Below are 26,305 nucleotides of genomic sequence, written 5' to 3'. Positions count from 1 at the left end.
GTGCAGTGTGCAGAAATAAAAGCATGGCCATTTTTGTTTTCACCAAACAATTAAACAGATCAATTAAACGTACAGAAGGACATGCTGAACGAGCAATGCAAACCGACTACAACTACCAATGCACAATACAGGTCAAGGGAAGACAGTCAGGACTAAAATGCAGTGGGTTGTGTTTACAGAAGTGTAGGAAGAGGATGAAACTGGCATGTTGGAAGCTGAAAAATAAAAAAATGAATGATTTTAATAAATATAAAGAGAGACTCGTCTTACTTGTAGCTATTTTTTTCTCTATGTACATACTGTATGAGGTCTCATGGCTAGTGTATGAGTAATCTCAATGCCCAGGGAGCTAAATGAAACGGTGATGCTTGCCAGCAGCTCAGGATGAGTTTCAAGGTGCCCCCGTCCCCGGCCCACCCGACTGGAGAAACGAGCTCTCTCCCTGGGCCTCGCCTGCACATCCGGCCTGCCGGGGGGGCAGCCGGCAGCAGCTGCTGCACAGACAGTCACGTTGCAGCCTCTCTCTGCCAGCTCGGACGCGACTAATGCAAGTTAAGCTGTATCCAATCGATCCTTTCCCCCTGCATCAGGGCGCCAGTCTCCACACCCCGAGAGTCAGATCTAGAAGCCACTGGGAGCGAAACTGAGAAGCAGCACTGGAAAAATAAGCACCCCCCACCCCCCCAGCTTTTCACTTAGCGTCTGTCTTTCAAAAGCCAGCAAAGGAGCACAGAGTGCACTGCAATTCTAGCAATGTAAAGCCATGTCTTAAAAGTACACAGTCGTGCTGTGTTTTCAGTTAAATAATGAATGCCCACACCTAAACCGTCCCATTGAAGCATTTAATAGTATCCCCTGTCCACATCCTGGAGCCTCAACACCCTGCGACTCAGGTGGGAGCAGATGGAAAAACAAGATCTGTATTATAGGTATGCTGCCCAGGCACAGCAAACGCGCTAAACCCGTGGCAAACAGATCTGAACGCCGCAAAGACCTTCTTCAGGATGACTGTTGAATCACTGACGCAAGAGCATTCAGGACTGAAATCAGGATCCTCATGTGAGGAACAGTGTGCACCTGGGATTAGTGGTTATAGCCAACTATACTTCTAAACATCATGGCTTGGGGCCCCTGGAAAAACGAGTGGAGGAGATCACTGGATCAATAAGCTGCACAGGCTGTGCTCATTTGTAACCTTTACACTCTTATAAAGCTCACCCAGGTAACCTCTGTGTGGCACCTCTTTCCTAACTGTCCGCTGAACTTGTGAGCTTGTGCAGCCCCTTTCACCCCTCGATTGTGCTATCTTGGAGAAACAAGGCTCTCCGCACTTATATCACAGGATCGACTCCAGTCTGCTGGACACACATACAGTCTGTAAAGCAAGACAATCCAGGCACAGACAGCCATAACCTTTCTGCTACTGCAGACCGAGGCTGAGATAATAAACGATTAGCAGACGTGAACTTTTCTGCAGGCTATATCAATACACAGTGAAACAGAAGCAAATCCTGGAAAAGGTCATTCTCTCTCTCTATATATATACGGTAGGGAACAGAGATTCAATAACAGGTGCTTCAGCTGAGACGTTGTAAGAGGTGTCTGACTTTAGCATCCATCTAATAAAAACTGTGAAAGGGCAGCACAGTACCCTAGCCACCTAACTAATTCTCATTCTGCCGAAGCAGGACTGTTCGATCAAACAATCAAAAAAGAGCAGAAATGAAACAAGACCTTTGAACGCAGGAAAAGATGTATTATATTCTAGAAATGCAGAAGAGCGATAATACTGTAATTTGATAAGAAAAGAGAAAAACTCACATGTTCGATGGGATGGAATCATCAACATAACTGCACTAAAACAATTCTGAGCCATACAAGCACTTCTAGTCTCTACTCTTACAAGTGAATTTGATGAATTCTGATGTAAAAACAATTGTTTAGTTGCCTGAAGACCACAAGTTTTCTACACTTCTATACACACAGACTCAGTCTTGAGTAATAGATCAAACCCTGGACAATACAGACCTATTGGATTGCTGGTGTTCAGCTCTAACTGCAGCTGGGGTTAATCTTACTGAGATGGCTAACAGTAGCTACTTCAAAAAGGAAGCCACAAGCCTTTATGTACAGTACACATGATACTGTACCTGGAGTGACCTGATCTAGCAGGCATCAAACAGTAAAAGGGACTGCTCTTCAAGGAAATGGTTAACCAGCACTGTGTAACCTGGACTCCAGTCAGGGGTAGCCTGGCTCAGAGACCTTTGCACATGAAAGCACTACTCCAGCACGGATGTAAAAAAGGTTCAGACTTTATTCACACTTTTATTACCTAAAGGTAAACAATAGAACAAAAGCCTAGCTGTCTCAGCTCAAGATAAACTTCAGATTACCTTCTGTAAAAATACAGCTGAGCAGCTAAGCTATTTAACAGCTCCAAAACAAATCTCTTTTCCAAAAGGAACTTGTGTTTTCCAAACTCTCACCATGAATCACGTCCACATACTCATCAATTGATCGCCTCCTTGCTCCCTTTCCCCTGTGGTTGTGTGTGTAGTGAAGGCTCTGCTAGCTAGCAGAGGTGAAAGGTCACCTTTTTTAAATGTCACCTGACATATTGCCATCCTTCAATGGGTCAGGTGACTGAGGACGGCAGGTCATTCTGGGCAATGTGTGTTCAGACATGAACTGGCCTTTCTGAACCTACTGCCCTCTCACTATGCACAGCAGGTCAAAACTGGCCTTGCGCATAGCGTGACCGAAGGAAATGAATCGCATGTTCTGTTTTTCAGTAAACAAGGATGTTTTTTTTTTAAAGAGGGCAGGGGGTGCAGAATGAGCCATAGCTTGGGAATAGACAATTGTTATAAAAGTGCTGCTCTTGCAGAAAGATATTCCCTGTTTTACGATCGTGCAGACTATACAGTTTTTACAATACCACCAACTTGTAGCAGAACAGCACAGGAGCCAACAGGGGCACTGCCTTGAGATACAGTTAGTACTGACACTGTTCCATAACAATGGAAGTGTCCGGAAAAAGTATTAATCAATTACTCACACAGCTGAGTTTGTTTTGCAAATCATATTCTCTTTGAACACTAATAAAATTTAAAAAAACAAGAACAGCAGGCTCCAAAACTTAATGTTATAGGTATTTTTTATATTCAAACTATGCTCTTCCATTACTTCACTTGAATTGCATTATTCTATTACAGCACCTAGGGGTGAAATCTGGGTATCCCTGTATTTTTATTTCTGAACTACCTTGATGACGGTGCCTGCCAAGCAAACAATAACAGGTTTACAAACCTCGGCGGACAGGAGGATACCACACAGGTCAGTAAATAGATTTTAAAAAGCCGAGGACGTTCTGCAGAAAGAAAAACACACACCGACAGCATCCATAGATACTTGCACGTGAGCGGAGATGCAGATTATGAGGCAGAGATCGAGGCCAGAGCTGTGCGTGCTGCAGGGTGGGAAGAAAAACATGCTAACTCCAGGAAACAGACTGCTTACGAGGCAGAGCGGCTTGACAACACTGGAAAGTTCCCAGCCCTGGCCTGCTCTGGTGCTCAACAGGCCGCCTCGGGGCTGCTATCCAAACAGCACTGGGAACACTCAAACACGGATGCAGAGGTTATCACCGGGGCGGTGCTGTTGACACAGCGGCAGGGCTGCGAGATGGGGAGAGGAAGCTCCTACAGGGAACACAAGATATTGCAGACGAGCACGGTCAGCGGCCGGACACAGCAGGCTGTGGGCACACTCTCTTCACCCCCCCCCGCGCGGAATCCAACTGGCGGACTCAGCAAAATGTCCTCAACGATGAAAAGAGGACTCGTGCACCCCAGAGCTTTGACGCTAACAAAACAAGACGGGTTCATGCTGAAACAGGCAGTTATTCAACACTACCTCCCCCCTCACCCCTCTTAGTTTCTTCTCCGAGTCCCAGGGAAGCATCCACACACATCAGCCTCTTCTCCTAAAGAGCTCTACCAAACAGGACGTCAGCAACAACGTACTTAATAATGGCTAGAAAAAAACAAAGTGCAGACCTGGATAAAAGATAATCAATTAAATAAAAACCCAGGGGCAACACTGCAAGGAAAAGCATAAACAAAAGTCACAGTAAAATGGAATATTCCAGGGTCCCTCCTCACAGCTCTTCTCATCTGTGGATAGCACTGTATTTGAATTTCAGTCTAAACGGAAGAACCCAGGGGTGATATCTGATTCAAGCTTGACATGTGAAAAAACATCTTTCTTCTACTTCAGAAATATCGCCAGACCGCGCCTTGTACCGTCGCTAACCGTGGCCGTAAAGCTGGTCAGCATTTTAGTCCTGCCTCGAAATTAAATACCGTAAAGCCCTACTCACCGCGCGTTCAAACTTGACCAAGTCCAGAACTGGACAGGCAGAACCCTGACCGGATCTTGTGTAAGTGACCGCATTGCTCCTATCCTGGAGCCCTTGCACTGGGTCAACTCCATAGGTTTGGCATCGCAGTACCTGACTGACTTACTGTCATCCTACTCCCCACCTCACAAGCCCCAAATCCACATACTGCAGGTGACAGGGTCTCCCTGTATGCTTTTTAAAGGCTCTGTATAAATAAAGTTATTATTCCTCTGCAATGCTGCGACCACCGTTTGCGCAGTGGCTTTTCAAAACTCAACAGAAGGAAAGCATGCTTCGGCTACGCTGGCTCAGGCACGTAGAGGGATCTGCGAGGAACTGCACAGAGCTGAAGAATAACAGCAGTTAGCGACGCCGCACAGGAACGGAGAAGCTGGTGTGAGAGAGGTGGATCTGTCACCTGCGCCAGATGCAAAGAAAACTGGGCGGAGAAGCTGGCTAGCAGCTCCTGAGAGAGGGAGGGATTGTGGGTAAGGATGGACTGGGTTGCCCAAAACGGAGCAGAACAAGAGACACCCAGCTACAGCCATCGTGCATGCGTGTCCAGATGCGAAGAGGAAGGCGCATGTTAAGAGCCAACTTCTGGGACCAGTTCCCTAAATGCAGCAGCCCACACCCCCCCCCATTTCCAGAATAGGGAAACAATTCTGGCAGACCGCCCTGGCTTGTGGCCGGCCGGGGTCTAGTCAGCGTTCTTCCAGCACGTAGCCACAGAGAAGACCAGACACGGGGGGGGGGGCTGTCCTATCAGCTGCCAGCCGCCTTCCGATAAAAACAGGAAATGGCAAAGCACAGCAAACTCCTAAAGCTTGCCTCCTCGGGCCTCAGCAGAACAGCCTGCTCCCCTTCCTCACGGTTCACCTCGGAGGGCTGTTTCAAAACGCTTGTTTTCAGGGCCAAACGCTGTCGTCATTCACACCTCGGGACTCCACCACAGTCTCATCGGCCTTTCCAGGCAACTTTCACCCAAGGCAAACAGCAAACCCTCCCCCCCGGTGAGATTTAAAATGAGTTTTTCTGAATCACATTAGATCCTGGCCAGCTTTTCCACAAACACCGATGCAAGATCCCCCCAGACTCTGACATCACCGCTTTCGAACAAAACAACGCCGGAAAACAGCACCTTTATAGGACAAGACACAGGGCCCAAGACTGCTGCCGGTTCTCTTCGTGGCGGAGGGGAATTCGCAGGTGCTTACGCAAGGACTCAGGCGGCCATTCACAAAGACCAGCTGAATAAGAAGGGGCAGGGGCTGCGCAGCTGGGTGTACTGGAAACAGCGCTCCAGCTATGCTCAGTACTGCTGGGACAAGCTCCACTAACACCCAGAGCTGCACCATGGAAGTGGTAAAGAGGTATCAGGAGTGGCAAGGAGGCACTGTCATTCCAAAGACACCCGACCTGACCAGATATCTCTGATGCCAAAACAGTCTGTCTGCATGTGCGAGTGCAAGTGTACTGATCTCACACAGCCATCGGCATGAAATGTACCATAAACAGTCAGGATTTCTGAGTACCCCGCCTCACGTGTTTGAAATTCCTGACTTGCCTAGCCATCTGGGTGTGTCACAATGAAAAAAAAAAAGAATTAAACTGGGACACAGCTGCCGTGCTCGTGCAGCAGTCAGGAGAGGAGAGGCACGTGTGGATTCTCCGCGCGCCGCTGACGCGGCCCAGGACTCCCCCCGGGATTCGGGGTCCCTGTGCTTCAGGACCGAGCGGCTCATGGAGAAAAACAACACCCCCGACACATCGACACCGCACTGCTGACCAGAGGGAGGGACTGCCTGGAACTGTCGAGCACAACGAACACCACCGCTCGGCTTGAGAGGAAATTCCCTGCATATGAACCAGAAATCACTGTACAGCATGTCAGCAAGAGCCCGGCGGGCTTACAGTGATTCCCAGCAGCGGAGCGGGAAGACCTGGCGAGCTCCTGCTCGGGCAACGGCCGCATGCTCAAGTCGTTAGCCTCGCCAGGGCTTGACGAATATTCTCCCAGACACTGGCGTCACCACAGCCCGGCCGTAATTCAAAACAGACTCAAGGTCAGCAAATTCCACCACTGACTCCCAGCAGGGCGGCCCGCAGCAGAAATGCTTTAAGCGAAGGAGGAATAAATTCAAACGCGGCAGCCTCCCTCAAAAGCCTGGCCTTGAGGTAGAGGAACAGCTACAAACGAGAGGAGCCGTTCAGTCCGCTGAGCCTGGCTGCTTGGAAGTAGTTCAGTGACTAGAGGACCTCGCAGAGCTGTACTTGGAAAGAACCCTGGGCTTCAGTTTCCACAGCGTGGCAGGGCTGGACATTTTGTTCCACGCTTACACCACCCTTTGTGTAAAGGGGTATCTCGTGATCTCAGTTTTAAATGTGCTTCTGTGGTGCTGCCGCGCCCGCCCTCCGGCTTGTGCATCACCGTTCATTCCAGTGGGCTGTCAGGGAACGCATTGGAGGATTTCGAATGCTTGAATCGGGTCCAAAATTCACCGATATTCTGAATGGCTCTCTTACTTTAAATATCACATATGAATGTCTGATCTGTGGTATTACTGTGTTCTCAAGACGTGGGTTCAAACACCAACATTAGCACAAAGCAAAAGGCTTATTAATCCTTAGCAGACTCATTAGGTGATGTGCTTTAACCGAGATTTGTAAAGGGAAGAGCAGTGTTAACACAACCGCGGGTGAAAGCAGTCGCCGAGGCTGCGGAGGACAGCACCGAGAGCACCTGCAGAGACACTGGTGTGGATCGACAGCAAAGCGAAATCTGGAACAGCTACATCCCCAGTGGGAGATGAGGGAACAGCTTGAGCAGTTAATCAAATTCCTTGGCTGCTGGCCGGTATAGACTTGACAGTAAAGAATCCTACAAACGCACACATCTGCTCGTCTCTTCCTCGAGACGAGATATAACTGACTCCACAACCAACAAGTGAAAACACAGCCCCTCCGCAGTGCACACAACTCTGTACCTCTCCACTGGAGACACACCGGGCGACACACTCACAGGAACAGGCCACTTAAAAACAGGCTCAGATAATGAGGGCTTTTTTCTCTGCTGAATACCAGTATTCAGCTAGTTCAAAAACACCCACGCAAACTCCAACCGAACAGGCAAGCCTGGAGCAGCGTTTCCACTGCTGCCTTAGTCTTTAGAGACATGAAGACAGAGCTGCAATATTCCCAAAGCAGTCATCCGGAGCCGACTGGAGAGTTCCATCACAGCAGAGGACGAGCCCCCAGGGGGCAGCGGCGAGCGCAGGGAAGAGGCCGTGACGACAGCGGCTGTGATCTGGGACACAGGGAGCAGATTGAAAGGGCTGCGCTATCGCCCCACATCTCGGATCGCCCCGAGATTCAAACTGTTATACTTGCAGAGGTCTGAACGTTATCTCTTTATCATCTGAGCTGTACTTGCAGTGCTTTGACGCTGTAAATGCTGCCCCATGACAAATTCAATAACTAATCATCTTGGGGTTTTCATACTGTAGACAGCCTGTGTGTGATTTCTCAAGAAGCCGTCTTGAGTCAGGAAGTATCGGAGAATACATGGCTCAAATTAATGCCTGGATCTCCGAGGAGGGGTGACAAATGTCCTTCTCACCCAGATGACTTATGAAGCGGCACAACCGCCATATGTCATGGTGGTGAAGCACATCCTTTTTTCTGAGGAGGGAAACAAGACAGATCAGCACATGCTATTTGTAAACAGTCCCTGTGCAGCAGTTTTTACATGAAACCTCCACTTCCCCTTCACAGTGATGTGCTGCATCCTGAGGCACACAACAGATAACTATAGTGCTCCTTCTGTCCTTAAGAGACTGATGTCAAAACTGAAACAAATAGGAGAGCGTACAACAATTTGTCTTTCCTTCAAGATTCATTTTCCTTTTCTAACAGCACCTCGGCTTTGATCTAAAACAACAACAAAAATCACAGTGCGATATCAACATCCTGTTATTGCAAGGCACTCCAGTGCAAAATTAGCAACGCAGGACAGCAAAGCATGCCCAGCATTATTGTTGCTTCAGAAATGTTCAAAGTGGCAAATTTCTGCAGAACTACAACAGCAGTTTCATTCTTGAATTAATCATCAGACACACTAAGAGTATTAAAACAATAACCCGGCATCCTGTGTAGATTCAAACTGTCTACAAATAAAACTGCCCCAAATCCCTGTCTTCAACCTGCCTCTACAGATTATGACACCGCAGATAAGAACATGTCATATCTCGAGTGGTGTAAAACAGTACAGTACTTTACTCCTATCACTGCTTTTGCATGAGCTAGTTCCAACGCTTGTATATTCTGATAGCATCTTCTATGGAGAAGCACATTGCCCATGTGAACAGTCTGTTCCCACACTGCAACACCAGGGTGCTCATTAATTCAGGTCTGAAAACCAGGCAACAGACTGCTTACTTTAAAATGGAGCTTCTGAATTCTCAATGCATCTCCCCCCCCCCCCCCCCTGCTCCTTAGGGGTCATACATCAGAAGGCTGCTTCTGGCCAGACCGGTCCAGTCCAACACACCTCCAGTGACAAGCCTCTGCAATCACACACGTCTGCCAATAAAGTAAAAATGCTGCTGCACAGTTTAATGCTAAAGCCCGATCATGAGCCTGATGAAGCCGGGGCAATGTATCTATCTACCAATATTATTTACTGTTAGTACTGTAGTCTCTATTATTCTAACTGAGCACCGAATTCTATTTCAATGTATGAGCTTTAACCAGACAAATGTGTCCACTGCATCCCAGTCTTATTCCAAGACTCTGCGTATGATTGAAGATACATGTGGGTTAGTCTGCTCTGCACTGACTGGGGTCAGGGAAACATCAGCAACCCAAAGCTCTGAGTTTTATGGTTCATCAGTTGCTTCTTTATCAGTTCAAGAAGCTGATTCATCAATGCATGTTTTTTTTTTTTAAAGAATGCATCAAAAGCAACTCACATGGTGAAGCCCCTGCCTTTTTTCACATTCTGAAATGTGGTTTCATCCCAGGAAAACACTGGCAGGCAAAGCTGGAACAGGGATCAGCAGCAGTGAATTCCTGAGGCTGTTCTGAAAAGCTGCTAATTCACACAGCAGTGCTCTTATTGGCCATTAAAGCTCATAGCCGAAAGCACAGCTGACAAGATCGTAGCTATGATGCTGGAAGGAGTAAAAAAAAACATGCTGGTTCTGCGGGGAACAAGCTTGGCATGAATAATGGAGATTACTGGCTTTTACTTATATATAGCAACAACTGCGTCAGACTACAGACCTGAATATCAGCTGGCCTGCCCTGCCATGCCTTGATAACTGCCTTGGCAGAGTTGGCTTTTCTTCAGCTGGCTGGCCTACTCCCTCACCATTCAACTCTCTCTCTCTGGTCAAGTGAGAAAACGTGGGCTCATCGTCACAGAGAGTCTGGCCATTCTTTCCACTGTAATGTCCGCAATCCTGACCAGGGAGGCACAACGCAGACAGCTGCTTTTACCAACATGACAGGTCTCGTCAGAGGAGGGCACAGTCCACACACAGCCCAGCACACCCCGTCCAGCCAGCGGAGCTGTAGCCTGCCACTTGCCCTCGAACGGCGCACAGGGGATCGCTAAAGACCGAAGTCAGCACCAGCGAGGACAACCGCTGTCCTGCTCCTTTATCTCTGTAGCTGCACTCATAAGGAAAAAATAATCAAGTCTCTGAAGACTCTGCACAGAGAAGCTGAATCAATGCCAGGGAAAATGTGCCTCATCAACATTCCCCCCCCAAAGTTTTCCTCTTGGCTCCCGATTTGATGCTCTACTTACCAGGGACATCAGGACAAGACCTAGGGATATACTTTGTCCAGACTGCCTTCCTAATCCTGATCATGAATGAGAAAGAACTGCCTGGGTTATTTTGGTTTCTTGCCTGGAGTTCCCCAACAGATGGGGAGATCTGACAAGATCAATTTTAACCCTCTAATGTCTTTCAGAGTTATTCCTCTACAGCCAGATAGGAACATTTCAAATTCACTTTTTATTCAGTCTATTAACAAGAAGATAAAAAATGACCCCTTGTATTTGACTTATATTCTTTCTCTTGGGTTCATGCAGTTCACTTCCCTTCAGGGATATAACTTTAGAAACAGTGACAAAGTCATAGAAAATACCAAAACATGATGCGCAACATTTTCCAGAAGTCAGAGGAGTCACATGATTGCCGACACTGAGTGGATCCATTTTTTAGACCTTTATAAAGGTGTATGTGAAGACAAAGGGTGTAGATGCAACTTTCGTGCAAGATTCAGTAACCGAAAACAGCTTTGTGCAAGCAGACATCTCAAAATATTACCCTTGTAAACACAGCTGCTAAGACACATTCTCATATTTCTTTAACTATTTAGCATGGATGCCTATTAATGATGAAAGAATGAAAGCTTTATTACAAAACAAATATCAGGGTTGCACAACCGTAACAGGGTCTGCCTGCTCACAGATGAGTCCGTCCCCCATTGCCAATCACATGAATAGACTATGACAGTAATGACCTCCACCCACAATAACTAAAAACAGCAGGCGGCTCATCAGCACAGAGCAGGAAAATCAGTGTATATCTTAACACTAACCACAGTGAGTGTGATATGGTCCTGTACTTCTTATCATTGATTGCTGAAATGCTGGTTATTGATTACTGAAAACAATTAGCACTAAAAAAGAGAAAACTGAGTATTTACAAATGCACAATGCATATGTGCAATGGTTTCCAGGGTGGTGCACTTCTGAATCATGACTCAAGAGCCACAGACAAGAAAAACACTGTTAAAAGGCATTTGGCTTTAACAGGAAAGACCGAGATAGAACAAGCAGTGAGAGACAGAACTACCAGAACTCCTGGACCTGGTGCCATCAAGGGGCTACAGCTCTGAGCTTTGCAAAGTAACAAACACAAACGATCACAGCACGTCCGACAGCAGTGCGAGACCCTAAACCAAGGTTAACTCGTTCTCGAACGGTGCTGCTTCTCTCTGGAAAGAGTTAGAACGTTACTGACTGGGCCAGTTCAGCACTTCCCGTCCCCAGACAAAGAGATCCATGTTGCAACCTCTTCTCCATGCAGTGAAACAAACCTGCTCTCCATACTGGGCCCCCAGCTCTATGAAAAGGGCGAAGCCACTCTCTCATCACTCACTACAGGCTTGCTCTGGCGCAACAGACCTGCACGGACAGCACAGGCATTTAGGGAAGAGACGTTCCAACTCACCGCCATGACCAGCTCGAAAGGGTGTTTGTAAACCCGCACAGGGGACTGGTACTTCTGCACCATGGCTGCGGTATTTCAGGCTCCCAATGTCTGCAGGGAAAAGGGGGAAAAAAAGATCTGATATGAAGAATTCATTCTATGGAAAAAGAAAACCAGAACAGATATTTATTATTGCAGGGGCTACACATTTAACCCGAGCATGCAAGGAAGAAACGCTTTGTGGATAAAGCAGCGACATGCTGGAACACGGGAGCACGGGGGAAGCCAGATTCCCAGCAGTGGGAACACGCATCCACAACAAAACCCACCCCCAGTGCCAGAGGTAGAGGAGCTGAGGAGCTGCCAGCCCCAGCACACTGACTCGCCGCCTGGAAGGGCGCACAGCGAGCCCGGTCCCGACACCCTCGTCCGCACAGACACAGATCGGTCTTTTCACACACAAGTAGGCGATTCTTCCAAAGACACCATTTTCTTATGTACTGTCGACCACCGGAAAACCAACGAAGCAAGGAGAGGAGCCGAACTCTCCCGGTCAGAGAGCGGCTGTGTTTGCGAATGTCACCCAGAGAGAAGGGATTTCCACTGATTCAACACTCCTTCCCAAACAACAGGCTATGACTAAGTGTTCCAGGAATGTTTTTCTCTGGGAAACCAGTCACGGCAGCACAGGGAGAGCTCTGCACTGCCTGGGACCGGCTGGTCTCCCGCAGGGAGAGCTCTGCACTGCCTGGGACCGGCTGGTCTCCCGCAGGGAGAGCTCTGCACTGCCTGGGACCGGCTGGTCTCCCGCAGGGAGAGCTCTGCACTGCCTGGGACCGGCTGGTCTCCCACAGGGGGGTTCAGCACAGCCTGTGTGTGATACAGAGACACGGCGCAGAGAGGGGCAAGCCCCACCTGCAAGAGAAACCTCCCTCATCCCCAGCCTCGGTCACAGGCGCCATTCCACTATTTCCATTTCCATCCCATTCTGGGCATGAATGCTACAAATGTCATATTTCTTTAAAACCGATCTGAAGAAAAACCACACAGCAAAGCACTACTGCAGGTCACGTATATTAATGAAGGTATCCCAAGTAATCCAGGTGTTTGTTTTTAAATTATAAGTTTAACAGTCATATAATAATCAATATAATAAGCACAACAACATATAATAATGCAAATCTAACACAAGGGTTGCACACTGGCACGCACTGCTGCCTCTCAGCTCTGGAGCCCTGGGCTCAATTCTGGCCTGGAGAATGTTCTGTGTGGAGTCTGCATGTTCTCTGGGCACTGTGGTGCTCTCCCACCCTCCCAAGTGCCAGAAATAGCTTCTGATACCCTCCTTAGTACCTGCAGGTAATCTGCCAGCCTTTACTTATCTCTATAGAATCATACAGATTATATATTCTACCGGGGTGGGCTCTGGGACTGCTGCAGTCCTTACAAGGAATAAGACACTTTCTGATATTGGACGGATAAGAACACAAGAAGGGTTAAGAAGTAAAGAAATCTATGCTGGCCTTATCTTGCTCATTGCGTTGCTAATAGCTTATCGATCAGAAAGTCTCATTCAGCCTTTCTCCAAAGAAACACAGGGACTTTCCTGTGTAGCTGGGCAGATCAAGCCCATTATCCACAATCTGGCGTTACAAAGGAACATCTCTTGTCCCTAGAACTACACAGTTTTAAGGCGACGTCACAATATTTAAACAAAATTCCCTTTTGACATTAGCACTTCAGTTTAGCTTTCCAAAACTTTCCAGTAATTTTCCAGGTAGCTATTATACAACACGAGCTCATGGTATGTTTATGCATGCTTCAACATGTGAAGATATGTGTTTAAATATAAGTCTTCTGTGGGCTGCAATTTCCAAAGAATTCGCACTGCAGTGTGGGTGGAAAGGCTACATAATAATAACAGATGTGCTGATAATACTATAGCAACTGTACATTATATAATTAAGGTAATACGTCAGTTGTACTTAACCTTTTTAAGTATAATACCTAAACAACCTGCGCTTATTGCAAATACGTCAAAATATCGTGTTTGATGATGACAATAAAACGCTGAATAAGATAGAAAACCGGTCAACGTAGCTCATGCCACTTTTGAAAACCATTTTCCTGCACGAAACCGGAATATTTCGCCAACAGAAAAAGAACCTTGCTTGACAATCGCATTTATTGAATCTCAGTTCAAAGCTCCAGTAAACTGCTACTTGTGTGCCTTTAAAAAAAATATATGTAACAGAACAAAACACGACACCTCCCGTCTAGGACTTTTGAAGTTAAACCAGGGTGTGTGTGTGGGGGGGTGTTATGTGGACTTTTTGACACTCGAAAGTCCTTCAAAATCCGTTCATACTACAAAACAAAACCTAAAAAAAAGGCGAAAAGACGAGTAACTTGATACGTTACCTATACTATGCGGCTGTTCTCCCCAGCACAAAAATAATAAAGGAGAAATCCCCGGGAACTACGGAAGAGAGAGAAGCTTACCGAGTCGACGATGACACTTGTGATTATTTTTAAATTCCACTCGCTTCTGCCCTCGCCGCGACAGCAGGCAGCCTGGTTTCTCCCCACGCACAGTGGTGTGTGCAACTCTCAAACTTCAGCTCCCTACATCGCCTCCAGCAGCAGCAGCAGGCCGGACCACACACACACAAATCCCCACGCACACACTTCCCGAAGTTCAGGTTCAACGGACAGCGGAGGGGCCGAGGCTTTGACAGCTTGTGAAAAAAACAACAAACAACACCATCGAGGCTGGTTCCCCGTCTTCCTCTCTCTCCTGAGACTGGGCTCTGTGTGTGTGTGTGTCTGTCTCTGTGTGTGTGTCAAAATGAGTCTCTTAGCGTCTCGGATCGACTCATTACGATTCGTCTCCCCGTCGCCCTGCCGGGACAGAGGGGGCTCCCGGTGTCGGGACACCATCGCAGAGGTGCCATCTCCCCCCACCCTCCCTCCAAAGACAGCGGAGATCCGTCGCCACACGCCTACCTCGACCTGGTTTATCCGCGTCCTCAGGTTGACTTCACCGCCCAAGTCTGGTCTTCGTCGGCTCCCTCTGTCGCTACCGCCGGCGCATCGTGAATCTCCTGCGCGGTCGGCTCGGCTCAGGCCCCGGGGCGATCGGCGTCTGTCCCCGACACCAGGCGCGCCAACATGTCCCCCTCACCGGCGAACCGGACGGCTAGCACACCGGACCCGCAGCCCGTCAGGAGGAGAAGGCGATTTCCACTTTCCTCGTTTGCTGTAAACGCGGCTGGATCGGGGTGAACTAGATCGTAAACATCCTCCTCAAGGAAAACCAGCCCACTGCACCGCGTCACCCTTTCACAGATCTGCGATCTCCTCTCTCTCTGTGTCTCTCCTCTTCCCCGGCGGTTGGCCTCAGGTCTCGCTTCCGCTCCGCGAACGCGTTCACGTCGGGCTGCGGAGGCGCGCACGTCCGCCGGAAAGAACGCGGACGTCACAGAGCGCAGCGCGACCTCGCGTGAGGGCCCCAGGCTGGGGTGACAAATGCTCTGGGAATGATTTTCTACTGTCTACACATTATAATAATCATAATAATGGATCATTCCTTTTCTGGACACTCCACTCAAAGCGCTTAACAGGTAATAGGGACTCCCCTACACCACCAGCAGTGTGCAGCCCCCACCTGGATGATGTGACGGCAGCCATAGTGCACCAGTACGCTCCCCACACAATAGCTCACAGTACTGAAGCCAGTTCAGAGATGGGGATAATTAGGAGGCCATGATTGGTAAAGGCCAGGGGGAAATTTGGCCAGGACACCAGGGTTACACCCCTGCTTTTTTCAAGAAACACCCGGGAATTCTGGCCAGCAGCCATATCACCCTGCAACTCACAACTGGCAGCCCACAGAAGCTCAGCAGGTGGGAGCCTGGTCAGTACCTGGATGGGAGACCTCCTGGGAAAAACTAAGGTTGCTGCTGGAGGAGGTGTTAGTGGGGCCAGCAGGGGGCGCTCACCCTGCGGTCCATGTGGGTCCCAATGCCCCAGTATAGTGACAGGGACACTATACTGTAAACGGGCGCCATCCTTTGGATGAGATGTAAAACTGAGGTCCTGACTCTCTGTGGTCATTAAAAATCCCAGGGCGTTTCTCGAAAAGAGTAGGGGTGTAACCCCGGTGTCCTGGCCAAATTTCCCATTGGCCCTTACCATCATGGCCTCCTAATAATCCCTATCTATGAATTGGCTTCATCACTCTGCTCTCCTCCCCACTAATAGCTGATGTGTGGTGAGTGTACTGGTGCACCATGGCTGCCGTCGCATCATCCAGGTGGGGCTGCACACTGGGGGTGGTGGAGGGGATCCCCATTACCTGTAAAGCACTTTGAGTGGAGTGTCCAGAAAAGCGCTATATAAGTGTAAGCAATTATTATTATTAATTTTTAATGACCATAGAGCGTCTGGACCTCGGTTTTACGTCTCATCCGAAGGACAGGGCCATTTTACACTATAGTGTCCCCCGTCACTATATACTGAAAAATTAGGACCCACACTGACCACAGGGTGAGTGCCCCCTACGGGCAACACTAACACCTCTTCCAGCAGATTCTTAGTTTTTCCCAGGAGTCTCCCATCCAGGTACTGGCCAGGCTCACACTTGCTGGGCTCCAGTGGGGCTGCCAGGTGTCAGTTGCAGGGTGATATGGCTGCTGTCCTTTCATTATTCACCTTCACTGCAGCCTGCACTCCTTTGATTCCCAAAATATAACCTCTCACCCCTTATCGGAAATCACCAAAGAAGGTCAATTCTCCAAGCCTAAGATAAATCATAACTATGGAATGAAAGAAACAGGATTATGTTTTATTTTAATTTCACAGTAAAATGAAGAACACGTGGAAAAATATACTTTTCTATATTTATATGTTTAATTGGGCTGTAGAATTAAGAATACATGAAGAATTACACATATTTATGAGTTTACGTTGCAATACATGGGCTTGATGATACAAAATTAGTTGTACTTACATGCATGTGTTTAATTGTTGTTTTGCATGCTTTGCTTTATAAAATATCCAGCCTGACTCGCTCTACCAGAAAGGGCAACCACTGACCTATATAATATTGTTTTATTCAGTCCCTACACTCTGCAGATTCCTCGTGGGAGTTATTATCCTCCCACAGTGTTTAGCTTTATTAAGCTTAATAAATATTTTTAAAAAGACCCCCCGCAAGGTCACTTGAAAAAAAGTTTCTGGTGTGTACAGTACAATCTCTTTACTCTTGGTGTGAGTGTAAGGACAAGACGTGTAGAGCTCAGAAAGCCCTATGCCAAGTCAACCCAGCTCCTGGCCAAGTGCTATCCCTCAGGCTCACGTGCTCGGTGAACAAGGCAGCCTTGTGAATGGGGCAGGGTGCCGCAGCCTGTCGAGCCAACCAATGGGGACGCAGCAGTGCTCTCCTGACTGTCCGCACGCGATGGCCTGCCCGTTTACAGGAGTCACCTCCCCGCCGCCCGCTCTGCTCAATCGGTAAGCCAGAGGGACTGAGACACCATAGGGTTTTTTTCTATTGTCATAAAAAAAAAACCCCCAGAGACAGAGATGCATTCATGCGACTTTGTCCTACTGTCATGAAAGCGGAAACCCGGACACAGAGATGCGTTGAAAGGGTTTTTGTTTTCTTTTCTATTGTCACACGAAAAGCTGGCAACTGATCCTTCACAAGCCAGGCAGCAGCTGGAGGGAGAAGAGGCCAGAATGGCGTCATTCAGTCCCTCGCTTACAGATCTCTTTCCCTTAAGGGCGTGCCTAGTGACAAAATACCGTCAGCCTGGAAAAATAGGATTAATTCTGTAAAAATCTAAATCAATTGTCTTTGAGTCTGGGTTCACACAAAGGACATTGCCACCTGATGCTCTTCTCTGTCATGTAACACAAACATCCAGTTCTATTAAGCCACAGATAAAAAACAAGTTGAATTGAAAGGAGATGCTTTTCATTTTACTATGGGGGAAAAAATGTCTTATGACCCCAGGAGAGGCGACAGAGGCTGAATGATTCGACTCTTGTCAGGAGGGCCTTGTGGAATTTGCAGGAAGATATTGAAATCACGAAAGCATGAAGCTGCTGATCTATTAGGAGACAAACCAGGAATGAAGTTAATGTTCTGTTGTTTTTTTTCTACAAGGTTTAGAATAGGTTCTATTTGAAGAGAAAGAGAAGTGTGTTGCTTGTAGAGCAAAATGCCAGTGAAAGCAAGCCTGTTTGTTGAGTACTTAAATATCAGAGCAGTTTCATAGCTGGAGGCAGGATGAATTGAACACGAAAATGCAAAACGTATTTAATACACATAAGACGCTAATCCAGAGCCTTGGGTTCAGCAATAAAAGATGCCAGGGACTTAGGGATTATTGTAATGCATACAACACAAGTACAAAAAAATCTTGAAACCCCATCACATATTTGGAAAATGTCCTGTTACAGCTCAGCTCCTATCGTCTTGACACAGGTGCCGGAACAGGATGTTTCTTATGCCGTATCAAGAGAGTTGCGATGCAGTTGGACCTTTTTGATGTCAAAGTCACAAAGGTACATGAAAGGCCCAAGTTATGGTCACTGTCAAACACTCACCCTGTACTGTCCTACCACTAGCACTACAGCCCTGGCTCTAGTAATTATTTACCACATTGGTTCAGATCCTTAATTATAGTAAAGAATCCAATGAATAAACTTTAACTTATCTTTCTTGTTATAACTAACTGCTCTTTCAGAACAGTTGAGTATTATTTTAAGGTGTAAAATACAACTCACTTATCAATGCGTCCTATGATATACTTAGTTTAATTACTCAAATAGTTCATGCTATCTTTATAGATTTGCATTATACAACCATTCAGCTTTAGTTGTTCATTTGCCTGTTCAATAACAGATGTCAATAAAACCGAACTCAGCAATTGTGACTCATAGGTGGAACTCACACCAGAAGTATAATTCTAAAAGGATAAGACATTAGCACAACCACTGAGGTCAATCTCTGTGGTTAAGAACACAACATTATGGCACAGCTTCTGCCTGTTCTGAGAAACAGTCATATTCTGAAAATTCAAAGAACTCTTCTGTAAGAGCGTGACATAGCAACTTGTCTAGTTCAAACCCTATCAAGAGCAAGAAACATTAAACATTACACCCTTGTATCTTTATACTTCTGAATTAGATTCATTTACAAATACCTTTAAATTACTGATCCTTAATCCATTCACTTGCCACAGTACCATGGGACTATGGCAAACAAATTGGAGTCAAATCCTATTTTTGTTTCTTGCTAATTTGCAAATTAAATGATTGTTTCAAGCAACAGTTCCTATTCTGGAAATTCTGTCCCATTAGGTCATTTACTTTCCAAAAACCTTCTTTAAGTAGTTTCAGGCCTGCATCACAGACTCATCTAATTTGAATTTGAAATTAAAACATTTCTCCCAGTTGGGTAACTGGAAACTTGAGCCTTGAAAAACTATTTTTCATCCAGTTCTGAGCCACATGAATTTAAGAGCATAACTTATTTTTATGCCAAGGAGGAAGCATGAAGTTGACTGTTTCATCTCTAGAAATGAGGAAGGAATTTATGAAATCACGTGTGAATTCATTCTTCACTTGCTAAACAAGGGTTCCCCAGTTCCTGAAAAAGATACAGATGGGTCAGGGAATCCACAGACATGCAGTCCCACTGCACACCTGATGAGATGGAGAAACTGCATCACCAGATTAACTGGGGGGGGGGGGAATTCTAGGGGGTTAGATGGTTGAAACCAAGACTAGAATTTAGGCAAGATAACTGGATTAATACCCAGTCTTACAAACAGTGCCATGTGTTCTTCAATTACCAAGAAGTCAGGATGTTTGTGTAATGTGTCACAGGGAGGACAGCACCATGCACCCGGTCACCTTGCTGGAACATTCATTGTGGAAATTCTCATTCAAAAGGAGAATACCAACTTCACTTACAGACATGCAATCTAATCTTGGGAGATCTCCCATTCCAGTGCTGACCAGTCCCAAAGTTCAGTTTAGAGGACCAAATTAAACTCCAGAATTAGGCAACCGCAAAAGACAACCACTGCAAAGTTTATTCATACACATATCAAGCTAGTGGAACAGGTAATAAAAGCACGCAAGCTTATTACAGAACTGAAAAGGGCACATTAAGCCCACAGATAATATGGAAATCAGGAAGTTCAACATTGCGAAACCTGTTTCAATCCAAAACAAGCAGCTTTAGGAAGACAACCAGCTGTACTAAAACTGTCAAGTGTAGGTCAAGAGAATTCCTTCTTTCAAAGGCACAGTAGGATACTATACTGTGCTAGTAGGAACCATTTTCTTTAATAAATAACAGGATGCACTCTGTTTATCTTCCTTACATGAAAAGGCTTAGGTCAAGGGATATTTACCTAAACTGAAAAAATGAAATCTAGGATCTAACTTCAACTGAGCTTTTCTGTCTACCTCAGCACCAGTAATACAAAACTTCACACAATTTTGGCAAAAGAGGCAACTGGACTGAAGTAATATTTTAAATAATGTCTAATAGCTTGAGATGGATTCTATCCCGATTGGCCTGAGGATTATGTCCATAACATTGGGTTTTGCTTTCTGCTCAGCAGCTGTCCACAGGAATGAGGCTGAAGGAAATACTGTATTTTCTGACACAGGGCACCCGTTCACTTCTACAATTATGCAACATGCTTTCAGCCAATAACTGTGGTGTTAGTTTAAAACAGATTACATACTTAAGCCAACCATGCATTGAGAGCTAGACCTAAAGTCCATGTGTATGAGAAACACCTAGAGAAAATGGCCGTTTAAATATAGTGTTGTGAGTGGCAAAGTACTTCTGTTACCTCACCAGGGAGAAGCTCCAGAAGCAAGACAGTTAAAAAAAAAAAAAAAAAAAAAAGGCTGTGTGCATGTTCCTCCCAGATGTTGAGAGAAACCTATTGTATGTCCCTGCGCTCTTCAGAGTTAACAGGTTTTGACAGACTCCTAGTGCAATTTAATAAAAGGTGTCAGAGTTCCTGGGGGATAACACACATACATTTAACCATTCATAGATTGTAGTCTGGTTTAAGGACATCCTATACAACTAATCTTACATTACTATAGTACAATACCCCTTCCACTTAATTGCATTTAGATGCAAACGACCAAAGAGAACAGTGGACTGGGATGTTTCTTATCAGTTACTGTATCAGCTTGGTGACAATATGTAGCCTTGAACAGAAGTGCAATTGTCACCATTGCAAAAACGGAAGCCAAAATGCTAGAAAGGGAACAACAGCAAAAAGAAACTCCACTTCCTGTTCTGTAAATGAAGAAACATTTCCAGTCTAGTTCCCTCAATACAGCATTTGTATATGGGTAAAGACAGAACTTGTTAAAAACAGTCACAGCTCATTGGTCGTATCCTTTGACACAAACTGCAGTTGAACAGAATCTTTCCACCAACACTGGAAGTCCCAAGCAGGGTCCTGCACAGCTGCCAGCCTATATTACCAGGAACCGGTTTCCAACAAGACCCAGGTGTAATTCCCTGTAGAGAAGTGGGAAAACAAGCAATTTTTGTTAGATCAAGAACTAAACCGTTTTAGAAATGACTATTTGCACGACCCACCCAATTACCCATTTTAAAGTAACCTACAATAAGAACTGGCTGATTTAGTTCCATGGAGAAAAAAAAAACACACACACACTAGCATGACACCAGAAAGTAGATGATCATGTGCTTTAAATCAGGGGTTCAAACTCAGTTCCTACTGGGCCTCATGTCATCCAAGATCCGTTACACAGTTGGTCTAATCAGCGGCACTGCTGTAACACTTCCAGCCAGGTGTTTCGTGCCTTTAAATGAAGTTAACGTTTTCAGTAATCAACCGCAAAAGATCTTAAAAACCACCCTCGTCCTCCAGGAAAATAACGAGGTTGGAACATAAACCAGAAGACACCAGGCCCCTTAGGGATCACGTCCGAGACCTCTGCCTTAGAAGCTAAATGCCGTCCCTTCTCCAGGAATTCTACAGGAGAGCCGCGCTTCCAGTCAGACTTGCTTAACTTCACGGAGATACTCAAAGTGAGCACCCCCAGCTCCCCATCTTTTTACAGCTGGTGATTTAAAAATATCCAAAGTGAACTACCGCCACCTCTCTCACTGGGAAAAGCAGAGAGAACTGAATATTCAGAGTACTGTACCCAAGAAGACATTGAAGTTTGCACATAAAACAGCATAGCTGCCCAAGCTGAATAATGAACCCCACTTACTAGAGGGGTTGCAAACATGGGTGAAACAAGAGAGCAGATTGCCAACCTCCAGCACCACTGCCATTTGACACCACCGCCTTCAATATTTGCATGTGTGACTGGGTGTGGTGCTGTTGGCAGGAGTTCGCAGAAATGATCCAGGAGAGACTAGCATTCAATTGACATTTCCCCTTCCCAAAGCAAAACAGAACTGTAACCCAACCAGGCATGTCTTTTTTTTTTAAACAAAGACAGTTAACCCATGCATGTAAATCCATTCGTAATGCTCTAGTAAAGTGTCTCCCCCTTCTTACACCGTTTTCCCCAAAAGGAGTTTAAAGGGCTTTTAAATTCAGCTTAATGGAAAATTAATGGGATGGTCAGATTTCCCCCGACATTTCAGGGAAAATGAAAGCAGCCCTAGATGTACATCTTGCTGTATTTTATTTTGTATTTGCCCACCTCCCTTTAGCAGTCCCCCAGTCTTCAACTGCTTCCTATTTGAAGGAGACTCACCACCCTTTAGATTTAGAATGATTGACTATTTCAAACACGTCACACAGCTCCATTCCATTGAGAAGTTGTCTTTGGTACTCGTATTCCCAGTCAAATATTGATGAAAATAAACAGCTCAGGATTAAATGGCTGGAGAACCTATGGAGCGCCTGCAAAATTAAGCAAAAAGCAGCCTGGGCACCGCCTTGCGTTTTTAACTGGGGAAAGGGAAAAAAAAAAATCAGCTTACGATACGTTTAAAGGACCGTCATGTGATTTAAAACAAACACTGCAGACAAAAGAGGCCTAAATATCTCCAAATCCTTGTTAATGCTGCCATTGTGCGAAGCATTTGAAGTAGTGTGTGCAGTATTATACATGAGCATCAAAGAGCTGACTGCATGCTCACACCTGCTACTGCCAGAGTACACTACCCTGGTATAATCTAGGTCAGGGGCAGGCTACAGTATACATGGCTAACCCTGACAAACAGGGCCAGCAACACAGTAGCCATTTCCCCAGACCAAATTAGATTATGTTAAACAAGCCACTTAACTTAAGCCAATTAGGAGGAAAAATGATTAAATCCAGGAATACCTTTCACCCTTTGCCTACACTCCTGAAGGAGAAATGTTTTTTTTTTCTAGGCAGCTCAATCCTGTATCAGTGAACACCAGCACTATATCAAGCTGCTATGGTGTCCCGCATATTACTTCAGATAAAGAATGATGCTTCTTCAGATCAGAGGTTGAGGACGGATGCAACTTACTCGCACAGAAACAGGCTCTTACCAAGAAGCATAAAGGACGGGTGCAGAAGGCTTTAGAGAAGCCAGGTTTTCCTCAATATCAGGAACGTGTCTTTGAGAGTTCCAGAAACAGGTTCTGCAAGGTGAAGAGCAGGTCACACATTATGCACATTTCAATTACAATGGAACACACATCCTAACAAAGTCTGTTAAGGCAAAGTCTGGCAGCGAGCACCACAGCTTAGTATTTCCATCCCAACAGGCTACAACAGCTGCAAGTGATCAGTACTTCACACTGAGATCCATGACAACACACACACACACACACACACACACACACACACACACAACACCAGGACCACAGAGCACTATGTGTCCGGAGTTAATCACAATGACGCAAGTCGGTTGTACACCGATTGACTCGCAGCTACCTTGCGGGCACACGTAACATGGGATATTGAGGCACAAAAGGAGAGCCACAGTAGATAGCCTCCTGCCTAGGAGACCTGGGTCTGATCAACTCCATCATCCTCTGAACCACATTGAAAAAACCTGGCAGCAGCTGCAACAGCAGGAAAGCACAGGACACAGTTAAGGGAATAACAGAAGACCCCCCCCCCCCCAAGACGACATGGTCATAAAATAACATCCCTACAGTCAGGGATGGGGGAGATTAATGTCAAACCCTCCTAACCAAGGGCACAAAAAAATGCACCATCACCAAAACATACATTGCACAGCACCAGATATTTTATGAATGAGATGCAGAGGCAGGAATTTTGTAGAAGATCAGTGTTGAAAACGGCATGCTTCTCGTGAAACCTTACCTTTATTGAAAGCAACCAGCGCCGCCTGCTGGGACGACACACGTACAACACGTCCTCGCACAGTGACGGTACACGTGGTGTGTCTTGCTGGGGGGTTTTCTTGAAAAACGCGCCGAGGCCGGTGGGGACCTGTGTAAGTAACACTCTTGTAAAGATTCAGATTGCACAGGCGGTTCGTCGGTAAAGCAAAATAGATTTTACAAGTAGAAATCTCGTCTAGGTATAAAAGTCCAGCTCGAAAATAAAAATAAAAAACATTCACTTTAAAATGGGACCTATTGTACACACGCAAGATGTGTAAACTCACCCATCGAACGATTTCGGCCGAAGTAAAAGTGACCTAAAGGCATGTGAAGAACGAAGAGCGACGCACGCACACACAAACGCAACAAGCAGAAACTCACCGCATGATTTAAGTCCACCAGTTTCCAAGCTCAGAGCAGAACCCGCCACCCTTTCGTGCATCCGAAGGGTCTAGTTCAGCCCATTGTCCTTGAGAGGACATAGCGTAGAGAGCAGTCGGGGCATTTTTAGCACACATGCTTCCCGCGGTCTAGCTATACCCACAATTAAACACGAATGTCCTTCTTGAAAGAAGGAAACATCCATTATTCCTTCCAATTCTTGCACACATCCCCGGGGAAACTAACAACATTCTTAACCCACCCTACTCGCATCTTCAAACAATTCCTCTCCGTATAAGTACCTCACTTCCGCATAAGCTGCTGGGAGACGGCGGCTCCTATTGGCTGTTACCTCAGCCAATAAAAAGGCAGAAAGCAGATCACGTGTATCCCGGGCCCGGAAGAGGGGGGTGGGTGGCGGCTTATTAGTGTTAAAAGATGCACGGGGTTTATTGCCTTTTCTAATGCCAGTCTTAAACAGAGCTCAATAGATATGGGGGTGGAAACGGAGGTTAATTCGTTCCTGAACAGCAAATCAAAATACTGCATAACCCAATCTGTTTGTTAAGGATCCTTCTTCACCCTTATGAAGGGAAAGGGTAATGAAGTAAGAGAGTCGTTAAAACACCCCCCCGCAAACCTCCACATCCATGATCGGAAAGCCACTTCTTCACGGTAAACGGCACCACCCTCCTTCTGAAAACAGATTTTTAAAATCCACTTCCAGTTATTATTTATGCTCCTGGAGCCCCGTTCGGATCACCTCAGCGCTTTCAGCAGGGCTGCGCGAGTCACGTGTTAGAGCGCCGGTCCGGGTGTGTCTCTTGTCCCTCTATCCCTAGACTGGAGAGCCTAGTGTCGGCAGCAACCGCACCCGAAGAGAGAGGAGAGGCAGTCCTTTTGTCTCAGTTTAGCCAGTAATTAGCTGACTTACTTCGTTAGGGGCTGAGATACTGCAGATTGAAAACCCACAGACACACCAACCACCCCCCCGACCAGGACTGGACAAGCTTGTCCTAGTGGACAACGGTATCTGCAGGTTCTCATCTCATCAAATCTCTTATCTACCCAATTGATCTAATTATTGTCTTAACAGGTGATTAACGCCTTTTCCTGGCTCTTTGGGCCATGAAGATGTAAGCAAACCTACAAAACCAGCTGTTCAGCTCCTGAGTTCTGAGCAGCTCATACAGCCACAGATAAGCTGAACAGCTGGAGAACTATTGTGACACACTATTGATGGCAGTGATTGCATACATTCAGAAATTTATTGACTGAGGTCAGATATATATATTCCTGGGTTACAGGTGATCCCTAACACAGTGCTTTTTTACAAGGGAAATGAATAGGCAATTTGGATTGCTTTCCTACAAAAGGGATTTTTAATAGTATTTTGTTTTAGTTGGACGGTATACTGTATATCCACATAACATTTTTGTTTTCTGCATCTCAATCAATTGACAAACTGTTGAATGCAGGGGAGCATTAGTGTTTCAGCCGTTTCAATTCAATCAGACTTCACAAGCAAAGGGAACCCAGACCTTAATACCTAATCCCACTATCTAATTATTATTTCTCTTTCCTCTTGCTAGCAATGGGCTTTAATGCACTAGGGTGGCCATACATTTTGCTTAAAATCCACTTTTCATAATTTGCATTTTAAAGCAAGTGCTTTCCATGTTAATTAACTGCCATCCTATTAATCAAGTAATGCGATGCTCTGAGGGGCAACTCCAATATGTTCTAATTAACCCTAAATTACAACAGGGCTTCTGCAATGCTGTTGCCTAATTGATTTTGCAGTTATGGATGAACTATTGTACGTGTGCTACATTAGAAGAACCAGACAGAACAGCTAATCATGTGCAATAATCAATATTTGAAAAAAAAAACAGTAAAATGGTGTTTCTAAGCAAGTGATTGGT

At 46.0% G+C, this 26,305-nt stretch overlaps 1 protein-coding gene, 1 long non-coding RNA gene and 1 other non-coding gene across 7 annotated transcripts in view; all 3 read right to left on the bottom strand.

Annotated features, from left to right (window-relative positions):
* Positions 1–15,044, bottom strand: part of LOC148652845 (SEC14-like protein 1) — a 33,791-nt gene extending 18,747 nt beyond the window's left edge. Inside the window, exons 1-2 of one of the 3 annotated variants that reach the window (XM_088600052.1) lie at positions 14,638–15,044; positions 11,653–11,742 (exon numbers count right to left, since the gene is read on the bottom strand). In XM_088600052.1, coding sequence (XP_088456178.1) covers positions 11,653–11,715 — 63 coding nt within the window. In that variant the 5' untranslated portion in view covers positions 11,716–11,742; positions 14,638–15,044. Of the gene's footprint in view, positions 1–11,652; positions 11,743–14,133; positions 14,280–14,637 lie in introns of those variants that run through there. The other 2 variants (XM_088600054.1, XM_088600053.1) reach the window with 2 other exon arrangements.
* A 1,499-nt stretch (positions 15,045–16,543) lies between these two features.
* Positions 16,544–25,475, bottom strand: LOC148652843 (uncharacterized). Of its 3 annotated transcripts, XR_015925450.1 has the most exons (5): positions 24,381–24,720; positions 23,977–24,105; positions 23,193–23,285; positions 19,618–21,202; positions 16,544–17,747 (listed from the first exon to the last, which is right to left on the bottom strand). It is a non-coding gene; the product is annotated as an uncharacterized LOC148652843 (long non-coding RNA). The 3 variants fall into 3 exon arrangements; XR_015925451.1 differs by lacking the exon at positions 16,544–17,747 and having other exon boundaries at positions 19,717–21,202; positions 22,423–23,285; positions 24,381–25,475; XR_015925449.1 differs by lacking the exon at positions 16,544–17,747 and having other exon boundaries at positions 19,717–23,285; positions 24,381–24,715.
* LOC148652844 (small Cajal body-specific RNA 16) lies at positions 22,760–22,928 on the bottom strand. The gene has a single exon (XR_015925509.1).
* Positions 25,476–26,305: the final 830 nt, after the last annotated feature.

This window comes from Lepisosteus platostomus, chromosome 11, assembly GCF_059453375.1.
Source record: "Lepisosteus platostomus isolate fLepPlt1 chromosome 11, fLepPlt1.hap1, whole genome shotgun sequence".
NCBI lineage: Eukaryota > Metazoa > Chordata > Actinopteri > Semionotiformes > Lepisosteidae > Lepisosteus > Lepisosteus platostomus.
This window is presented reverse-complemented; position numbering and strand designations above follow the sequence as displayed.